Source organism: Spermophilus citellus (assembly GCF_964194105.1).
Source record: "Spermophilus citellus genome assembly, chromosome: 5".
Lineage (NCBI taxonomy): Eukaryota > Metazoa > Chordata > Mammalia > Rodentia > Sciuridae > Spermophilus > Spermophilus citellus.
The window spans coordinates 119,493,684-119,511,247 of NC_138186.1; the positions used below are offsets into that span (position 1 = coordinate 119,493,684).

The 17,564-nt window shown below is 39.5% G+C and overlaps 1 protein-coding gene across 3 annotated transcripts in view; it reads right to left on the reverse strand.

Annotated features, from left to right (window-relative positions):
- LAMA4 (laminin subunit alpha 4) overlaps window positions 1–17,564 on the reverse strand; it is a 147,788-nt gene that overhangs the window by 81,021 nt on the left and 49,203 nt on the right. For 2 of the 3 annotated variants that reach the window (XM_081294260.1, XM_081294262.1), the window contains 5 exons: window positions 16,322–16,402; window positions 7,112–7,326; window positions 4,488–4,583; window positions 2,696–2,847; window positions 945–1,055 (listed from right to left, as the gene is read on the reverse strand). In XM_081294260.1, coding sequence (XP_081150386.1) covers window positions 945–1,055; window positions 2,696–2,847; window positions 4,488–4,583; window positions 7,112–7,326; window positions 16,322–16,402 — 655 coding nt within the window. The remainder of the gene's footprint in view (window positions 1–944; window positions 1,056–2,695; window positions 2,848–4,487; window positions 4,584–7,111; window positions 7,327–16,321; window positions 16,403–17,564) is intronic. The other variant, XM_081294261.1, reaches the window with a different exon arrangement.

Below are 17,564 nucleotides of genomic sequence, written 5' to 3' on the forward strand. Positions count from 1 at the left end.
TGAAAGAAGGAGTTCCAAAGTATGTGGGACAGCATTGGTGGAGAATTATGAGGGGGGAAATTAAGTGTTAAATATGACAATCATGGTGCCTTGTGACATGTTTCATATATTTTGACGAATATTAATGATGGATGGATATATTGCCATTAGGTTCTTGGGACAGCTATTACAGTCTCTCACATGGACTCAGTTCCAGTTTTAATGTTTTCCTTGTTAATCTGTAAAAGTTTTTACAAGTCATATTACCCTTAATATGTTTCTCACTTGACTTTTTAAAAAAATTTTAATTGTTTCCTTGGGCATTTGAAGTTTTATCTTGTCAAATTTATTATCTCTTTTAATTGTTATTCTTCATAGCATATTTTAGTATAGTCTTATTTCCTTTTGAGGTTTAATAATTATTTAGTTCTATTTTCTTGTGGATATGAGATTTATGCCCAACTCTTTAACCTGTGTGGAACTTATTTCATTCTATGTTATAAAGTGAGGGTTGAAAGTGACTTTGTACCAACTTTCAAAATTGCTTTCTCAGCACAATTTCTTTTTTTCCTCTTTTGTCTTTTAATGCATCCTTTAGCAAACATTTAAATTTTATATTCTCCATAATAAAGTGTATTTCTGGATGCTCTAGCTCTTACCCATAAAATGCTAAGGTAAACAGTTGAATGACTGTACTAATTGCAACATACATCAACAGCTTTAATCAGTATCAAATATATAACACAGAAAGTTCACCATAAACAAGCAGCACATACATCAAAATGGGAAAAGACAGTAGAGATGTCATGTGCTAACTTTCTCCATGGGTTGACCTTGGTTTACTTTAGGGCTTATGGTCACTGCATTTTTTTCTGGGCTGCATTAAGCTTTAGTCATTTGGGACTAGCCAGGCTCCCATCGGCTAACCCCCCTCTTTGAAGGCAGTCCCAGCACTGATCACATACCTTTTCAGCTAATTCCTCTATGTCAGACAGAAGGCTTTTCATTGTGTTCTCAGCATTGTTGATTTGTATCTTTCTTAGGACATACTGATTTTCTCTTTCTGACAATTTTGCCTATGGAAAGAAATGTTTTGGAAATTATCAGTAGATGCACACACCAGGTTTTAAAAAACATACATAAACCTCTTCCAGCATAGGAGGATTCAAGGTAGAATGTGACTCTCTGTTCTTAATAGTGGGGTCCACACGAGTGGATTGAGGTTCTTGGGGCTGAAAGTGTATGAGCACCAATCACTGGGCCTAAGACCCTGCTCTGGGGTGGGCTGGCAACCAGGAAGAAAGGGTATCTTTTTCTAATCGGCACAAAGGCATAATATAGGCTCATGGTATTCTTGAATGTCCCTGATCAGGCCTTGGAGGAAGTGATCAATACAACAGGATCAGTGAAAATAGACTTCAGAACCTCACTCTTCTCCTTTTGGTGTAAAAGGAACAATTCTCTTTGTTTAAGGCCACTTGCCCCTTCTTTCACATTTCTGAGAAGTTTGTTCTTAAATGTAGCTTTTTTTGGATTAAGCCCTTTCATCCTGGTATTGGCTTCCTGTCAGTGACAGTGATATCCATCTTGGAGTTGTGCCTTTGAGGAAGGAGGAGTTAAATGCTCTGGGGCCTGGGCCTGCGTGGCTCATTGGCTCAGAACTATGTCCTGTGTCCAAGCAGAAAAATTTGGTCAAGAACAATTTCTAAGTTTGAAATAGAATTCTCTTTAAGATTTCACCTAGAGCTATGACTTTATGATGTTTGTTGTGGTTTAAACTGCATACTTTTGGTCAATTGCTGAGGATATGATTTGCCCTTCCAAAAAATAATGAGCACTTACTACTGACAGGTGCTAGTTCTAACTGCTCTACATATATCAACTCATTGAATTTTCTTCACAACCCATGAAATAGGTACAATAACCATCCTTATCTTCAGATGAAAAACAATGAAAATAAAGAAGTTAATAACTTACCCGTCACACAGTGTGAGTTGGGATATAAACATAAGCAATTTGGTTTCAAAGGTTATGCTCTTAACTATTAAGTTAACTTTACTAACACAGTAAAACCATGCTGGTATTAATTTTATTGTCCTTTTGGCTAACTACTATTGCTTTTAAAATTATCAGTTGGTTGGGATGTTGTTATAGAAGTCCATCATTTAGGGGAAAAGCCTTTAAAGGTTAGACTCATAGGATCTTTTTAGTCTATTTTTCCATTGTCTGCCTTTAGCTTGTTTATTCCATAGTGTGTGTGTGTGCTTGTGTGTATGTGTATGTGAGGGGTGGGGTGGGGGAAGATATGTTGGAAAAATGAGAGAGAATGTGTGTGATAAGGAGAGGTGGGAGAGAGACAAAGAGAAGAAATGTTTTGGAGAAACTCCTCAAAAGTTTGTGCATTGAGGCAAGGTAATGGTAGGTTTGTGGTAATGACTTGAATGATATACAGCTTCACAAAGGAAATCTTCCTGAGTCTATCTTCCCTCAGTAGATATTGGTCTTTTAGTTATTTCATTTTATTGATGGTAAGACCAAAGCTCAACTTTTCATAATTCCCTATGAAACTATGTGTTCTGTATAGTAGACCTACAGGTTCAGCAATCTGTAATATAGTTATGGGGCTCAGATACCAAAAGGCATAGAAGAAGTTACTAGGTGTGATCCTGTAAAACCTGAATAAAAACACAGCAGAAAGTACAACATTTCTGCATACTTTGAGGAGGTAGATGGTGGAGTTCATTTCATTCACGTGCCTGTGCGCTGCGGCACCAGATGACACGCTCAGCAGCCCAGATTTGCTTTCTTCAATGGAGAGCGCTGCCAACCGCAGGTCATCAGTCAGATCCCAGATGCACTTATCACAGCCTGGAGGTCAAATGACATGTCATTTCTTCAGATGCAAAAGTCACTTGAAAGCACATGGCTATAAGTGGATTATAAATGTGTACTTCCTTGGATAATACCAATTTTATTTTTGTTTCCTGAGAAGCTACTCTGTACCACAGAACTAGTCCACACAAGTGCCAAACTGTACATCAGGCACTATCCCCACTTAAAACATGATGAAAACAAAGGCCACAGGGAAGGTATATTAACATGAACCCTGCACACTGCATTGAGAAAGAAAGGAAACACAAAAGGGCAAGCCATCTGTGGGACACAGGCAAAGAGGAATGCTGTCTGCTTTTTGTTAGCCTTGGGAAAGCCCCTGGATGATTCTACTCTAGTCAGGCTTTGGTCTCTTGCTTGGTGCCAGCTAGTGAAGCACTATTTGCTAAGTCTGTCAAAGTCAGCTTGTCAAAATCAGCATTCAGTGCCAGTACCTCCGGGGCTCAGCTCCTCCCCTGGGTCTGCCTCACTTCCTGTCTGGATGAAAACTTCAGCAGGAGAAGGTCTGCCAGATTGACCAATGTCATGTCCTGGTCTCTGAGACGGTGCCAAAGTTCAGGCTGAGCCTGGGTTCCTGGGAGGCAGGCCCCAGCTTCTCATTGCTTCTCACCTTTCACACTTGAGTGCCTCTGACCACTGGGATCACTCCCTGGGACCCAGCAGTCAGAAGGACACACACCATGTTTTGAAACCTATCTTGACCCCCTTTACAACTTGCCCTTTCCCTCAGGCTGTGCTCTGGTAAACAGAGACTAAAGGGTTAATTTTGTTAATATGTTAATTTGTTATTCAAAGGTTAATATGTGTTTACTTATAAACTCTCTCAGGAAATGAGTCCCCAGCCAGCACATCAGGCTGCTGGGGGAGGTAGGGCCAGGCGAGCATCTTGATGTCCTTAAATGGACCTGGCTGGGGAGGGGGATCCATTTGATCACTGCCCTGCTTGTGCCTCATATCCTGTGCCATCTTCAAGATGGGATCACTGGTAGCAATCTCTGCCTGGAGGGATTCTGGGATGAAGATACTTTTGTTTGGGGGAGGGGATGCCTAATGCTAAATAGTCTTTAAGTCAGAAGTCTTTAAGCCATTATGCTTGTGATTTGATGAACAGGAGTGACAAAATAATCCATCAAAGAAATAAGGCAGGTCCACTTTCTAATGCCTGACTATTTTATTTCTGGTCCCACTTTATATTTGGAGTGATTTGGGAAAAGGTGCTAATGTCTTTTGGTCTCAGTTGTGGCAGATGACATAAAACATAGTCTATGTATCATGTTATCTGAGGACCTGGAGGGATAATAGAGAAACATGAGCCAATTGAGCCCCATCACAGGGATTTACTCACGAGCAAGATGCTGAATGTGAAGACTGGATAAATAAGTTTTCTAAAATAGAGCCATGTAAATGTAAACCACCTAATGGCTGACTGCAATCAAGTGGACCACCAAGTAGTTTTGTGTAGGGTCCATGTGGAGGAGGTGCAGGCAGGGTTAAACCCAGGAGTGGAAATGAAGCATCAGTTTCCAGAGAGAGTGATATTGCATAGCTCTTCTTAATCCCACACCTACAGCACATTAGAGAAAGTGGGGTTAGTCAATCATGTGGGTTATTTTTACTTATGGTTGGGCAGTCCATGCCTGTAGGGAGTTCAAAACCTTCTTCTAAGCATTCTCCAGTCACACTGTCACATGGGCCTCCTCCACAATGGCACACTGTGGGAAACAAAGACAAGTGATCAGGGAATCACCTCTTAATGCTTAAAATAGGGCAATATATTCATAGTTTCTAGACATAATGCTTTTCAGGGTATAATTCTTCAGTGGGGATTAACTACATTCACCTTTAAGACTGTGTGAAATTGACAATGTAGAGATTATGCACTCCCAGCCCAATGAAATGAGGGCAAATGAGATTATCAAAGGTGATCCTGAGGCAATTTGTATCTAAATGTATCTAGCATCTCTCTCAACTCTTTGGGATTATTCAATGACCATTCAACTACTTTATTCCAAAAAAAATCCTGGTAAATTTCACAAAGTACTAAATGGCCACAGAGAGTTCAGCATTCAACTTGAAATTGAAAGCCATCCTTTCATCATGGATGGATTCTCCAGTTCAATCCAACTTCAGGGTTGGTCCCTGCCAGGTGTGAGGGAGGAACAGCCCCTAGAGGAGTGAGTGAGGAGTCCCAGGAACAACTCTTGGCTTCCAAGCATTTGACCCTTGGCAAGATAGACTCCAAACTTCCAAATGATAGCTATCAGTGGGATGGCTAGGAATAATGCCAGGGAAACAATTAGGAACATATTTACAAGAGTTTAAAAGACCTGAAAGCCCATCATTCATCTACTGATGATTTTCAATAATGCCTTTTGAAAAAAAAAACCCAAAGAAACCAAAACCCCAATCTTTTCAGGCTGCTCATTTTCCACTGAGTTTTTGTTTTGTTTTGTTTTCTTGAGTGCTGGGAATTAAACCCAGGGCCTCCCAGATGCTAAGCATAGTGCTCTACCACTGAATCACACCCTTAGCCCCTCCACTGAGTTTTGGTGTGGGAATTAATTTGTAATATTTAAAGAGGAATTCCTAAACTATCTCTGCCAGCAGTAAACTGGAATAGAATTTCGATTTTTCCCTACCTCTTAACTGCCTTTACAAAATAATAATAAAAAAAGAGCTTCAAGGGTGACATTTATTTATTACACTTCATCTATGTAATGTTCCACAAAATGCAGATTTACTGAATATCTCAGCAAGATCATGCTTTATTTCTTTCCGTACGAGTTTCTCTTCTTTGTCATCTTTGTCATGTAAATATAGGTTTAGTAGATATTTTGAGAGTAAGAGCATCAACCTTCTAGGCTTTTATCTTTTTTTTTTTTTTTTTGTGCTGGGGATTGAATCCAGGGGTGCTTAACCACTGAATCATATTATCCAGCCCCTTTTTATATTTTATTTAGAGACAGAGTCTCACTAAGTTGCTGAGGTCTTTGCCAAGTTCCTGAGTCTGGCTTTGAACTTGTGATCCTCCTGCTTCAGGCTTCTGAGCTGCTGGGATTACAGGTGTGTGCCACCCAGGCTTTGATCTTACCAATACTCTTTCTGATGACCTCTCTCTCTCTAGTTTGAATGGACACAGTGCTTCTTTGTTCTTTCCTGAGTCTTGGAGTTATGGCTCTGGATGCATTGCTTTCTGCTTGACATGTTTACTTTATTGAGGCTTCTTCAGATCATATATGTACCTTCTGGATTTTGAACTGTTGACTTTTTAGGTCTTCTAAGGAGGAGTCTGTTTCAGTGAGGGGATCTCCTACAGAAGCATGCCACAAGAGCACAATCTCTTCTTCCTTTCCTTCCTTCCTCAAAGTCACACAAGAGTAAGAAATTTTCAGCCCTCCTTACTCTTAGAGGGAAACAACTTCATTTCACTTCTGAAGAGCTTCACTCCCTGTATCAACTGGACTGGAGAAATCAATAATAAAATTTGTACACTTCAGTTTAACTGAAGTCTAATCAGAAAGATTTCTCACACTGCCCTTAAAACATTTACTTTTGACAATTGAGGAAATGAGGGTGGGGCATGATAAAACTGTACTCTTGACTTGCTAATAGACTTCCCTGAAATGTCAGTTTGAATAAACATAACAGAAAAAGGAGACATAGCTTCCAGGTTTGGAAAACTGATTTAAACCATGCAAAGCTTCATTCAGTTCTTTGATCCATTTCAGGTGTCCACTGAAGTTGGATTTATATCTTTGATCAAGGAAGGATTAAGATGATAAGACAAAAATTCATTTGTATTAGTTTTTTTTTTTTTGGTTCATTATACCTATAAGCTTAGTTACAAATAGCCTTGATTAAAATTTCTAACCTGGTAAATTTGGGATGCAGATTCCTGAGAATGTATATTGCCCTGAGAAAATGACAAGGGGATGCTTCTTGCAATATTTTCCCAAGATATTTTTTTTCTTTTTGTAGTAGTGATTGAACCCAGGGGTGCTTAACCACCGACCCACATCCCCAGTTATTTTTATTGTATTTTGACACAGGGTCTCTCTAAGGATCTTGCTAAGTTGCTGAGGCCGAGCTAGAACCTGTGATTCTCTTATTCATCCTTAGTTGCTGGGATTACCAGCATGTGCCACCATGCCTGGCTCTGAGATAAATTCTTTATCTAAATTCAGTATTAATGAAGGGCCATACCAGTCAGGCAGCTGGCTTAGGATTTACAATACTGCACCTGCACAGTTCTTGGCTGTCCTGGCATCCCCGTAGTATCCAGGAGCACAGCGTTCACACTTGAATCCTGTGGTGTTGCGTAAGCAATTCCTGCACTGGCCAGTGACTTCATCACAATCTTCAAAGATCAGGTTGGGGTCTGAATTTCCACTGCAGTCACATTTTTTACAGGTGCTTCCAATGAGCAGGGGGTTTCCATAGTAACCAGGAGCACATCTGAAGGGTGTTAATATGTTAAACATTTAGCATCCATAGTTGTTATTCCTTTTTATGTTTTAAAATCTTTTCTACACAGAGGGAAGGTGTAGTGCATAATTATAATTTGTCCACCCAGAATCCATTCCTACTCTCCCATCTTCCTAGTAGGACCAGACTTTGCTTCTAAGGAGCTATCCCTTCTCATTGTGTTGTAGGCCATTGAGTTCAGCTTGGCCCCAGATATAGGAGTGTCTGGATTAAATTAGTGTATGGGGCATTGCTGGTCATTCCAGGGATCCGTGCACACAGCTGGCAGATGACGGGTGGGGCCAGAATAGCTAAATATACTGCAATGAGATGCATCAGTAGGGCAGAGTTGAAAAACGTTCTGGCTGAAATATTAATAACACCTCTAACTGATAATCATTGGTGGAAATTACCATCTGTCTTGCCATAATGAATTGCTTAAACAATTAGTGCCAAGTGTTCTCATGGCCCAAAGGGATTAGCTCAGGAGAAGTTCCATGGGATTGTAGCTCTGACTCCTGTTTGAGAGTTACAGAAAGGCATTTCTTCCATCTTCAGGCATGAAGAGGCCATCAGGCAGCACTCTTAGCTCCTGGCTGCCATCTTGTGACTGAGCGAAGCCAGTCTGGAGACACTACAGATGGCAGAGTTGGGTGTACCACCAATAAATAGAGCTGGAGCCCAGAATGCCATGCTTCTGGATGTTTCCATATGTGAGCTTGTAGAGACCAAGCTCCTACCTGCACTTACTCTGGGGACAGAGCTAATGCCTATGGTCATACTGGCTGTGCTCTTCATGAGGGAGTCCAGCTGAGTTGGAGAGTAGAGACTGAAATCTATCCAGCCTTTGCTCACCTTGCCAAGCTGTGCACTCTGGGTGGGGCTGTCTCTGTCCAGAGGAAGGAAAAAATGCCTTTCTCTACTTTTCCCAAATGTACCAGGAGAGTCCCTGCCATGAGAGGTGGGACCGTGGGCCCCATCTAAGTGGGGAGCTGCTACTTGGTTACAGTCAATTGTTACCAGAATGTAGCCTTGAGGGAATGAAGGGTTTTTGTTGTCAGATCTTCCTGTGTTTGAAGAAAAAAGTGAACATTTGGGTTTTTATGTGGAATTGCAATTTTTAAAGTTTGGCTCAAGCTTTGAAAGAATAGTGTATGGGTAAATCTATACATGTTTGCTGGTTAATTGTGGAATCTCCTTTCCTTCAGATCCTAAACTTGTGTGGAAGATGAGCTAACTGGAGCTGAAGAGAGTTTGGGAGTGGCTGGAAGGAATATGTGGTCACACCATAAGGGGAGTGAAGGTCAGTAGAGAGTTAGTTCTGATGTGACAGGGGAAAAGAAAAAGCCAGAGAAAATTTTCCAGTATGATGAAAGTGATGGTGAAGGAAGCCAGTGCTGGCCTTAGTGTGCAGGATGGATTCCAGGCTGGAACAGGGAGACCCGGGTTGGGTACAGAGGGCTTGGACTGGGAGTGGAAAGGAAGGGAGAGCATTCCAAGGAAATCAACAGGCCTTCGCCAGTAATAATAAGACATTAAGTTTTTTAAAGGCTTCCTTTTAAAGAGTCATGATTCAGAACACTTGAGAAATAGAGAAATGAAAAAAAAATCACACCTGAAATCCCAGGACCCTAATAAAATGACTTTCCAAAACTTTGTATTCAATCTTTATGCTCTTTGCTTGCAGTGTGTTCCATGGTTCCACCTATATGAGACTGCTGACATTTGGGATAAAGGCCACAGAGGTCTGGCCTTCTGAAGCTTACAGGCCACTTACTTCAGTTTTCTGGGGTCACATAGCTAGGAAGTCACAGTGCAAGTCTCAGACCTTCCAACCCTGATGCTCTTTCCTTTGCTCCTGCTGCTGCTATAAATGAATGAGTGAATCCATTCAACAGAGGGACAATTCATGTCCATCTTATGTAAGGCATAGAAGGAAACAGGAAGAGCAAAAGCACACAGCCCATGCTTTGAAAGGACAATAAGTGAATTAAACATAACTACACATAATATAATAAACTCTAGAAACCAAAGTCTATGAAAAAGATGAGAATGAATGTAAGTTCTACACATCCCACAAAGAGACGCCAAGAGGAAATATACAGTGAGTCTTGTTATTCATACTTTCTCATGTCTTACACCCTCTGTTCCCTATGCTAGCATAAATTATCCTTCTATGGGATATGTGGCTGGATTGAATTTCTATCCTTTTCTGCAGTTCAACAAAAGAATAATATTAGACTCTTAGGCTCATTACAATAAGAGTGACATCTACCACCTTGATGTGTAGCTGGGAATCTTGAGGACAGGGAGTGAAGGGACTGTCTCAAGATCATTTCCAGATGCATTTATTTGCTTTTACATTTATTTCCACTGCATTTGATCTCCAGAGTTTGTTCCCTGGTCTTTCACAAGAGAAAAGCCAAATTTTCTATTTTGTAAATTGGAATCTCAATCACAGGGAAACCTACTCTGACTTACTCTGAATTTCAAGAACACCTGTTTGTGATAGTTCCAAAGGCAACTCTGAAGTTGAGTCCTAACTGCAGACACTACTTATTTCATAAAATGGGCATGCAAAGGTTTACTTTTTGGTAGCTCTTACAAATCTCTGTGTATTTAGATAAGGCAGCTTGAGCATGGAAAACTAAGTGACCTGTTCATTGCTGCAGGGTTCAGCCCTCTTATGGGACTTTAAGTTTAATGCTTCCACTTCACAAGTCTGGAATTAATGAATTAACTTATTAAGAAGTTAATGATTATCACAGTTGAATAATCAAATGCTATTTATGTCCCACCCTCAAAGAGCTAATGACAAGGATACAAAAGGTCCAGTAGTTGGCTTTGGAATCAGGATTGGAGGGCTGGGAATGTAGCTCAGTGGTAGGGCGCTAGCCTAGCATGCCAGAGGCCATGGATTTAATCCCCAGTATGAAAAGGAAACAAACAAACAAAAACAAAACAAAACAAAACAACAAACCCCCCAAAATAGCCTGGTCCATTTTTTTCTTACATAATCTCATTTCTAGATCTATTAATGGCTTGTTCTATCTTGAGAAAATAGAATTGATAATTATACAATGCAAACAAGAAAAACAACATATGAACTTTGTCACTTCATTTAGTGATCATAATATTTGGGTAAAACCCAAAACCAAAAGATATGTTGTTTGGAGAAAAGATGATTTTAACCAAAAATTATTGTTTTGGGATTTTGGGGAGCTCTTCTCCTCTTTCTTTTCTGTTTCTCCTCCTAGGTCCTATATCTGTCACTGAATGCCTTTTTCAAGGGGGCCCTAACTCCCAGCCTGGGAAGCACAAACTTTTCTGGGCTGGAAGGGGTATCACCCAGTAATTGTTCTTGAGGGTAAATAAGAAGATGTTAAAGAAAGAAGAAAGCACCTGTTCCATAGTAGGTGCCATTCAAATGTTCTCTACTTCTTTATGAAAGACTGGAAAATAAGAACATGGCAGGAGTCCAGAGGCAAAGCCCAAAGCAGAAAGTTGTAAGAAGAACTCTGCAAATTCTAGAGCTAATAGCTTGTTTGAAAGACATGGGGCCTTCAGAAAAAATTAGACTACTTTCCTGGATCACAAAGCGTCAATAACTGTTAGCTTTCTCTTCATCCTTTTCCTTATTCTTTTTTTCTGTCACTAAGGCCATTCTCAAAACCAATATCACTGTTACCATCATTTCTGATGACACTATGTTCTGCCTTTCCCATTAGAGTTTCAAGGTCACCTTGGATATGCTTTAACTTGCCCCATTCTTCTTTCCCAATCCTCAAGCAACAAGACCTACATAGAGTCTTAGCACATTTCTTACTTCACCACAACATCAAATTAATGAAAGTTTATTTTTCAGGCTGCTATGGGAGGCAATTGGAATACCAAAGCACTGAAATTACATTAAGTTTATCAATTGAACACTGCAGTGAACATTGAGGTCCCGCGTTTTGTTTTTGGGGATTTACCACTAACTGATTGTATGACCTGAAAATAAGTCCCCTCATGGCTCTAAGTCTCATGTTCCCCATCTTTAGAATGTACTTCTTGTGGAGTAAAAGTCGTGCTGGGATGAGAATGAGAATTGCAAAACTCCTTCCATAACACTTGTACATTTTATAATTATCTGCATTGGCAGGCCAGTTCTATTTGCAATTTGAAAATTTAGTCACAGAGCAGTGACTTACTTAGTCACTTCTGGGTCACCCTTTGCAATTTTCTTGAGATGGAAAAGGAGTTGGGGGGAATAATGAGGTAGGAAATGACTGACTCTTGCTGCATCATTCCTTTCCTAAAGGAACCAATAAAAGTGCTGTTAATGTTTTCTTAGTTAAAAAAAAATATTACTGAAATACATTTAACCGAATGCCTGCAGAGTGCCAGAAGTTGTGATGGAAGAAGAGTGGGTGGATCAGATACTGCTTCTGTGGAGGAGCTCATAGTTAAATTGTATGATTTGTGAGCAAGTGTCTTAACTTCTCTGTGTCTCAGTTTCTTTCTCTGTAAATAAAGTAAAGACGGTACCTCATAAGATTATTTTGAGGCTTTGATGTGTCATTATACGTAAAGTGATTCTAACAGTGATTGATAAAGAGCAAGCACTCAATAAATGCCAGCTGTCATTTTTACCATCATGTTCATAGTATCAGTGCAAGAAGATGTAGTAAGTTTTCCAGTTGTCTGGTGGCTTTTGAGAGCACATGGAGTTTAAATTGTGAGTGGGGACAGACTTTAGGAACAAGAGGCAGGAAGGGGCCCTAGCAGACTAAGAATCATGTTGTTAAGATGGGGTGAGTGTCTGTGTTTGATCTGTATTGTATAGTAGAGTAAGCAAAATGGGTTTTATGTTTTAGGCATCTCACACTTGTATATAGTGTGGATCCTTTTTTAAAGGCAAGACATTTTCATAGGAAATACTCTCCAGTGTTCATGTCAATTATCTTTTATCAAACATAAAATTAGGTCAAAACTCCTTATGTCTATGAATTTTATATGTCTTGAAAACCAAAGTAAATTTTCTAATAAAACACAAAAAAACCCACAAACTCATCCAATTAAAATTAACAACATTAATTCAAAACCATGGATGATGTTCTGTTGTAATCGAATGGCCACCAGCAACATGATGTGATATTTTGTCTGAGTTCTGTATGCACATCCTGGCGGGTGCTGTGTGATGACTCATCTCTCCCACCAATTTTCTTTTCAGAATCTTTAGTTTTAAAGTTTGCATGTTCTTGACACACTGTCACTCCTATAATTTTTCTCTCCTAAACTGAGATAAATCTCCCTTTGTTATAAAAGGACCCTACAGAAAGTCCAGAATATAAGTCAACAAGCAAAATTATTGATTAAATTTAAACATAATATTAAGAAAATATCCACTGGGAATCCATGAACCTCCTTGATTTCTAAGGACACCAGGGGTTCTTAGGCTACAGTTTAAGGAATCCTTTTCTATTATACTGGTGTGGTATTGAAGGTTGGAGTACAGCCATAGTTCACAAAGCAATGAGAACTCTGGTGCATGAGGATCCCAAAGAAAGTTTCTAGGCCTTCCCCTTAGATGTTGTTTTTTTTCAGTGGGTGGTGAAGTAGGTATTGGGGAGTTTCTAGGAGACACTACCACACAATTATTTGAAAAATCACTTGAATTTGAATGCTTTACCCAAATTTCATGCGTTGGAAATTTAATCCCTCAAAATCCCATGTTCATGGTATTTGAGCAGGGGGTGGGACCTTAGGGAGGTGATTTGATTCATCCATTCTTGGGTTAATGGGTAGGAATATGAGTGGCTATTTATAAAAGCAAGCTCTCTCTGGCTAGCTTGCACTGTCTTGCAGTGTGATGCCTGGTGCCACTTTGGAACTTTTCAGAGTCCTACCAGCAAGAAGGCTTTTGCCAGACACAGACTCTCAACTTGGACTTCTCAGCCTCCAGAACTATAAGAAATTAATTTATTTTTTTCATAAATTACTTTGTGGTATCCAGTTAGAGCAACACAAAACAGACTAAGTTAACATCACTTGATGAAATCATCTCTAAATGAAGAAAGACCTACAGCATTCTTGGTTTGGATTAATTTGTACTCTTGTTAGAAACTGATATCCATACAAGTCATCTGCAAGTTTTGAAAAGCTCTTGTAGAGGGGTTAAAATTCATCAATATATTGAAAACTTAGATTAGGTTAACTCAACCTAAGAACTTGGCTGTTAAACTCAAAACAGAACCCCAGCTCTCCAACCCTCCCAGGGTCAAACCCAAATCAGGAACAGCTAAGGCTACCTCTTTTTGAATGCTCCAGCCCCTCCATGGGGCAGAAATCACTTCTTCCACTACACTCTTGAGTAGATTATGCTTGTCCTTGTGTTTAACATTCACTTTTTTCTGCTTTGTAATGAATGATTTTTCTGGTTTGTCTCCTCCCTTAGCCTTGATATTCCTTGAGGACAAGAAATTGTGACTTAGATGAATCTGCACTGTGCCCTTCCACACTGAATTGAAGATTGATTTTTTTTTTATGTAAAAGATCTCAGTACTGTCCCTTTAAGAAGGGTAGAAGAGGGGTGAAGGTGTGAAGCAGGGTGGATAGGAAAAAAGAAAAAGCTAAGAAAGTCCCTCAAACTGTGCCTTCCCATAAAGATGAAAGGTCCTAGCGGGCAAGCTTACTGGTTGGTCCCTTGGTTGGTGCAGCCTCCTGTCAAAGTGAATAGCATCAGCAGTGGTTCCCCAGCACATCAGCAACTCATCTAACTGATTGATCATCTAAAGCCCCTCTAAAATAGAAGACACTTAAAAAGGCACTTGGGAAGAACAGAGTGAGGACAGGACAAGAATCAGACTTCTCAGCCAAATGGTTCAAAGTCTGTGTCCCCTGCTTAGGAGTAATTCAGCTTTTGATGAGCCCTACCTCCTCCCTCAGCTTGGTTTCCTCACTGGCAAAATGACAAGACCTCCTCTCAGAGTGTTGTGAGGCTGACTAGTGAGGAATGCAAAGTAACAGGAACATAGGAAACAATTCATAAGTGACATTGTTTCGTCCAAGGACATAATTTCTAGCTCAGGAGATTGAGATTCAAGAAGATAAGCCAACTCATCCCAGGAACACATTATGCCAGAGGTAGCAGGTGGACAATGACCACAAGGACTCAAGTTGCCATCAGTTAATTTTCATGGAACATTTATTAAGTGCCAGGTGCTGTATGAAAAGTTTTCTGGTATCAGCTCGAAACAGCCCTATGAGGTGGATTCCTTCATCTTTTCCTTTCTGTAGATGTGGGAATGGCACTTAGGTCTAATAACTTCCCCGGGAGCATCACAAATGGTTGAGCTCAGATACAGGCTGATGCTAAATCTCTTTTACCACTCACCTTCCATGTCCCAAATTCTTTCTAAATCCTATAATTCCAGGGCCTGACTCAGCCTTGCTGGGCAAAGGCGGATTTGTTATCTACAGTTCCACATCTGGGGTAGGCATGCTGTGCCAGTGTTGGGGCCACTCTTGCTGACAGAACACTTATCTGCATGACTGTGCTATGATGTTCCCTAGGGCCAAGGCTAGGTCATTTCTGCCAGGCCTTGCACTTGATCAACAGAACTCTATTTAGGGGCACTAACTCCTCTCATAAAAACCACTACATACCCACTAGCAATGCTGCTCAGATCCTACCTGAGTACACTGAGTTTAACCTAAAATACTGAGGAGGAAAACTTTCATCACTGGCTGATTAACAACTTCTCAGACCCCCAGTGAACCAGAAAATGTGTAATCAGGATCTTCATATTCCTATGTCCCCAAGTAAGGAAATATAGAATAAGTGTGTCATGACATTAATAAACTCAATGTAATCTGATCACTCTTGTCAGTCCCTTCTAAGGGATGAAATTCCCCAGTCTCAGTTTCCATTTTCAGACAAAAACAACAAAAAGCAAAAAATTCAAATCTCTTGAGTGAAAGCAGTATCTTCATTTCACACATTTAATAATCATAATAATATTGTAAAATTCTCTCTGTAACACAGACATTGTGGCTTCTTTTGGGTTCCAGAACTACTTTTTGAGAGACTCAGGAGTGTTTTATTGGAGGCAAGATTGCTTATAATTAAAGGCTTACTGTTAAAATCCCAGGTGGCATTTGTGAGCCCCAATCTGATGGGGGGGGGGGGCTCCTCTGAGTGTGTTGTCACTGAGAGGAGCAGCCCACAGACTTGTGACTACACTGGAAATTTGACTAGTAGCTCTGGGACCTTCCCTCCCTGTCTTCACAAAACTATACACCATTTAGCTGCTTAAACACAATGGTGAGGCCAATGTTAATGATGTTCCTGTTAAAAATACAAAGACCTTGCTTCTCTTTCAGTGAAAAACATTTCATCTTAGAAAATCATGAGCAGCTGACAGGCAGGCTAATGGCAAATATCTTAGGAAATCATTCAATGAGAAGCCTTGCATGCATCCTTAGTTGCCAAGGTCTTCCTTATTTGAGCAAAGCCCAGAACAATTTTAAAACAGGGATTCAGAAAATCCAAACACCGATGAGTTTCAGGAGATGGAGTAAAAATGAGTTAAATAATAGGTTAGTGTTTTATAAAATTTACCCAGGAAGCTTCACTCTTTTCTTTCTTTCTTTTCTTTTTCTTTTTTTTTTTTTTTACTTATTCTTAAAGATGGAGAAAGGAGTGTTAATAAAACTACCTAGAGTATTTTCCCAACATGCACAGTCTCAGTTTCCTCTCTCCTTATCTTTTTATTCTGAGATGTAGTCCTGGCTTGGACCCCAAAGCAACCTATTGTCATAGCTGTATCAGGGCATGAGATTTGGAGAAAGTTCTCCAAGAGGTTCTGAAATGTGGTCCTCCAGCCCTTCTTCTTAAGCATCCACTGTAAGACCTACTGAAGAGAGGCGTGGCAGAGAAATGAGTAAAAAGCAGAAAGCTTCCTTAGACCCACACTGAAAGTGGAGAATTTTATTCACCTACCTTTCACAGTTAGGTCCAGCATAGTTTTCTTTACAAATGCATCGAACAGCTCCATTTTTTCTATAGCAGGATTCTGCAAAACTGGAATTGTGAGTGAATGTTAGAAGTCAATTCCATATATCATTGAAAAGACTATATTAATTTTTTATTACATAATTTTTACCTTATATCATTGAAAAGACTATGTTATTTTTTTATTACATAATTTTTACCTTGGTCCTCCTTAAATATTAATGGGTGTGATCATTTGCTTTATTTATTTAAACTGAATCATTACCTTTAAGGAAAATTTGGACCAGCAGGCTCAGAGAGAAAATGCCTCTCCACTGGCAGGACCATTTTCCAGGTATACCTTACTTCTCCAGAGAGATACTTCATTATTTTTGTTTAAAGTTGTGGGAATTTCTAGTATATCTGATGTATCTGTCTGTCTGTCTGTCTGTCTATCTATCTATCTATCTATCTATCATCTACTTTTCAACTATAAGTCTCAAATATATACTTCAAAGCTAGCAATTAAATAATCAAAATTTACCTGTGATTTTAGATTAATATAAGAATTTCCTCTTATCCCACTACTTTCTGTATGTACATTTAAAACTTTCCCCATATTTTTCTGCAGTAGCCCTCTTCTTTTAAAGATTAATAAGAGTCCTGAACTATATAATCTTTACAGAACCTTAATTTCTTTCCTTGTGTACATTAAAGATTAAGAATTGTGGTGAAGAGATTGGCTGAAATTGATCAAAGTTGCAAAGCAAGTTGTCAAGCAAGAAATGGGACTCACAATAAAAAGATTTAAATCTATGGAACCCTTCCCTTTTTGTTTTTAGGATAATAAAAATTAGGACACAGGGCAGAAATGTAATTAATACATTGGTTCAACAGCATAAATAGCTATCCTAATTATTAACTTAGGAGACACATGAATTGTGTGAGGTGTAAGGGGTGAGTGTGAAAAATTTTAAAGACTTTTAAATTAGTTTAGGCTTAAGAACTAGGTAATTGATGGAGTGTGACCTGCTGCTCTCACGATCCTACATGTATCAGCAATTTTACCCTAATGATCTCTGAAGGAAAGCAAATGGATGTGTTTGCTTTGTTTGAAGACATTTATAAAATCAGTCAGAAAATAGTACGTGCTTCTCAGTGTAAGGCAATACCCACAATTTATTTTTTCTAACAGTTTGGTAAAAACATCCCAAGGAAATTACATTTCCTTGGCCTTTTACCCTTTATTTTG